General features: G+C 41.3%; 1 protein-coding gene across 1 annotated transcript; it reads right to left on the bottom strand.

Moving 5' to 3' along the window:
• Positions 1 to 3,594: 3,594 nt before the first annotated feature.
• LOC108079593 (uncharacterized) lies at positions 3,595 to 4,154 on the bottom strand. Its single transcript, XM_017173939.3, has one exon. The coding sequence runs from the start codon at positions 4,057 to 4,059 to the stop codon at positions 3,682 to 3,684; it is 378 nt and encodes a 125-aa protein (XP_017029428.1). The 5' UTR covers positions 4,060 to 4,154; the 3' UTR covers positions 3,595 to 3,681.

Raw genomic sequence — 4,154 nt, 5'->3', positions numbered from 1 at the left:
ATATCTAGTTTGGAATATTTCTTTTAGTAATATTTTCAAGAAACTTTCTTAATTTTTTTCTTATTTCTCAAGAGAATTGTCTGAAACTTGGGATGCTGTCTTTTTAAATAGTCCTAAAGCATTGTGTAGATTTTTATTAAGATTAGACCTCGGTATCCATTTTTTTTTGTATCCTGATATCTGAAAACTAATAAAATTCTAAAGATAATTGTCTTAAACTTGGGACTCTTGCTCTCTGTTATATGTTAAAGGATTGTGTATATTTTTTGATCCTACTATACTATTTATAATATTCTTCAATAGATATTTATATAGATCCTTTAAGTTGTACCTTTATAAGAATATTTTTAATATTTTCTAAAATATTTTTCTAACACCTTTAAGAGCATCAAAAGTGCTTCTAACCCAAGCCATTTTCCTTTCTCGTTTGAGTTTTTCTTCAGCTAAGTCGAGGGGGTTTGGGGTGTTCTCTCCGAATGTCGTGTCTTTTGGCCTGGGCTCCAGCTCCATAGCTCCAAAGCCTCCGATCCATTCGCCAACGTCTGCTCGCCGGCTGCCGCGTTTGTCGTTTAAATCGTACCACCACAGGCGACATAAAAATAATGAAGTGTGCGGGTGTGGTCGACTCGCTTTTGGCCAGGTCTACGGTCTACGGTCTACAGTCTTTGGCCGATCTGTGCCCGAAATTTCGCAGACTGAATCGCAGACTGACTGGCCGATCGGGCGACTGTCGACTGTCGAAGGCTTTGCGACGTTTGCAGATTGCCGAGTCGTGTTTAGCCCAGCGGTGCAAGCGACGGCGGCCCATATAACCAAATCAACATTTTACGGGACTAGAGGTTTACCCGGAGGTCCCTTTTTTGGCCAAACTCCAACTATGCAAAATAAAAAAAAAATAAGAAAACAAAAAATAAAAGGAAGGAGAAGAAGTGCAGGCTCTTGGCTGTTCAAGTTGGCGGAAAATGAGCCACGAGATGAGGGTAGCGAGTTTGTTTAACAAGCTATTATTTCATGTAAATTGAAAATAAAACTTTAAGTGATATATGGTGGATATCGAGACCAGATCTTGTAGTATTTATGGCCAAATATTCACACTTTATCTTGTAATTTTTGACTAAGAAACCTCTGTCCTTGAGTTTGTTATAATTATACTGCCTAAAACTTGTAGCCTTTGGTGGCTAATTGCAGCCAATTTTAGTTTAATTCATTGAAACTTTATTAAATAAAATTGCCAAATGCCTGATAATTAAATATTGAGCAAGTTATAGCAAAAATTATTAGCCAAAGTTCATTAACATAATTAGGCAAGCAGGCAATTGATTCAATGAGATTGAAGATAAAATTAAGAAAAGCTCTAAGCATAATTGAAAAAAAAAATCGAGATTAAATTAACTTATTGGAAAAAAGTTGGGTAAATTTAATTTATATGGTGGAGATATTTTATTGGAATTTTAGAACCATTTTATTTTGCCTCTTTTATTATATACAAATTATACGTTATTTTTAAGCACTTTAAAATATATATTTTTTAAATTAAATCGAATCGTTAAACGATATTTATTAAGACAAAAATATATTAATTTTAATTCGTTGTCGGAAACGACACTTTTAAACCGTTTCAAGCTTCTGACTAAAATTATAAATTTTTTAAAAGGGTATACGAATTAAGAATTCCCAATACATTTACTATTAAACAAATTTCGTATTATTTAAATATTTATAGAACTTTTCTAAACAAATATCGCTTCAGCCGTAATTCATATCACTCTGCAATTGTCTGTTGGGTAATTCGCTGAACACACGCCCAACCAACTGCAAAAATATAACGGTATCCAAGGTTGTGCTACGCTTAAAATGTAATTGTTCGACTTAAAGAGCCAAAGCAACAACATCCACAGACAACAACAGCAACAACCACAACAACAGCATCTCAGGTACCGCCAGCAACGCGATCAAGTTTTGGATTTTTGCCGACGCCGCCGTCGCCTTTTGCCGTCTAATCAAATACGAGTAAATACCAGACCAAGAGACCCAAAGCGCAGAAAAGTTGGGAAAAATAACACAGCAGAAAAGCAGAGACGACGGAGACGGAGACAGAGACCGAGACTCTGAGCTACCCACCTATGGAGACCCATAGATACGAGGCGATATTGCACTAGACCGAGAGATGCAGGTACAGAGGAAGAATTATTAATAGAACAACTATTTGAGAAGTTCTAAAAGTTATATTTTAAGAATTTTAAAGGGAAAAGCCTTTAAAGATTACATATTATAAACTTTACGCCCTATACGATATGATAATTACCAGAAAAGGTTGAGAAATTCAGTGTTAAAGAGGCGTATATTTTCTATATATAGTTTATATATTAACCCCCATTTTCTCCCAGTATTAACCATGGCATGCATGGGCAGAGACACCAACACACATGTCCAAAAGCAAATTCAAATCCCCGCTCAAGCTCAACGTCATCGAAGCGCCGCACTCTGAAACTCCGGAGGACTCTGCGTTATATCGCAGCGGGTTTTCTGGGGCTGCAACTGGGACTGAGGGGCCGAAAAAATTTTCACTTGAATATTCGACACACTTTGAGCGCGCGGGCACACACAGCTGGATGTCTGCGAGCAAAGGTTTTTTTTTCGGGATAGGATACCCGGTCGCCTCGGTACTCGCAGCGGTTTTCTGGGAGGGGCGCCAGTGCTCTGCGATTCTTGGGGCTATGCATCATCATCATCATCATCGTCGTCGTCGTCGTCGTCGTAGTCGTCGCTTGGACGGACAGAGCAACATGTTGCAATCTGCCAGGTCTCTCTGCATGCATAAAATATTATGCAACATTATGCCACAGACTGAGGCCAGACGACACTCTTGGTTTTATTTCCACTTTTTCTCTCCTGCGCCGCCTCCTGGATGTTGACAGCATTTAGATCTAATTGAATGGCTTGGATCGCTCCTCTATATAATTTTTCTTTCTCTTGATCTTTTTTTTTGGAGGTAGCTTAGATAGAACATTTGGCTTGGCCCGCTCCCATTTGGCCCATAACCCATAAATCTAACACACCGGCGCACGAGAGATTTATAGAGTTCAGATTGCGAAATGCGCAGAAGCACAGCAGCAGCAGCGGCAGTGGCAGCGGCAGCTCTTGGAAAATCTTGAAAAATTAAAAAATGACTAGTGCCGGGGCACGATCAAGACCGAGAGAGACAATGGAAAACTCCGTGGCTCCGGAGGAAAATCGAAACTGAAGCCGAAAAGCTCCAGCGGTAGTCAGCGTTTGGGGCGTCTGCAGTTCAACGTTCAAGTGGCACAGTACGCCCTAGAAAAATGAATTGATTCGATTGTTTTTTGCCGCTCCAGCTGGGGGCCACCCCTCCGTTTCCCTTTGGCCCACCTTATCTGCGAAAAATCGGTGGAAAAAAATCAGAGGCAGAGAGCGCGCCCCGAAAATACTGATGATACAATCGCGTTTTTGACTTTGAAAAGTCAGCGTCGAGTCAGAGTCGAGACGGAGCTATTGTTCGATGGCCCCTGCAACTGCAACGGCAGCCCGACACTGATTGTTATGGTTTATGAGATGAAAATGCACTCGAAACAATATTCTGGGGCCATTGCAATTTGCGATTTTTAATCAACTCAACAGCAGCAGCAGCAACAAAAGCAGCAGCAACAGCTTCAGCCTCACTCAACATTGAAAGAAATCATCGTATTTGGTCCGTGATTGCAGCGTCCACTTGGAGAATCGTGGCTCCGTCATCTGGCCCCTGACACCCTTGATCTTCTCCTCCGGCTCAGCCACCTCCTCCTGCTGGTCTTTGCCCTGGGCTTTGGCCATCAGCCACTCGACCATTTGATGGAGAGCCTCCTCGGTGCCCTCCAGTTCGCCACCCACCCGGCGGCCACTGTGCGTATGCGCAATGAAGCCGCACACCTTGAGCTGTTGGGCCTTGAGGGAAACTATGGAGAGGAGTCCTCCATCGCCAGATTCCTCGGGAATGTCCATTTCGTAGGTTAACAGGTAGATCTTCAAGGGTGCAAGTTCAGGAACCAAGTCGAGGGACATTTTGAAGGGGAATTCTTGATAAATATTTCTCGGTTTGACAGGATTCAAGTGCAAAGTTTGAAGTTTGTTTGAAAGAGAGAATGATATATCAGTTA

This window comes from Drosophila kikkawai, chromosome 2L, assembly GCF_030179895.1.
Source record: "Drosophila kikkawai strain 14028-0561.14 chromosome 2L, DkikHiC1v2, whole genome shotgun sequence".
NCBI classification, from domain to species: Eukaryota; Metazoa; Arthropoda; class Insecta; order Diptera; family Drosophilidae; genus Drosophila; species Drosophila kikkawai.
This window is presented reverse-complemented; position numbering and strand designations above follow the sequence as displayed.

Coding starts and splice junctions, on each gene's coding strand:
- LOC108079593 (XM_017173939.3), bottom strand. CDS start 4,059: ATGTCCCTCGACTTGGTTCCTGAACTTGCACCCTTGAAGATCTACCTG.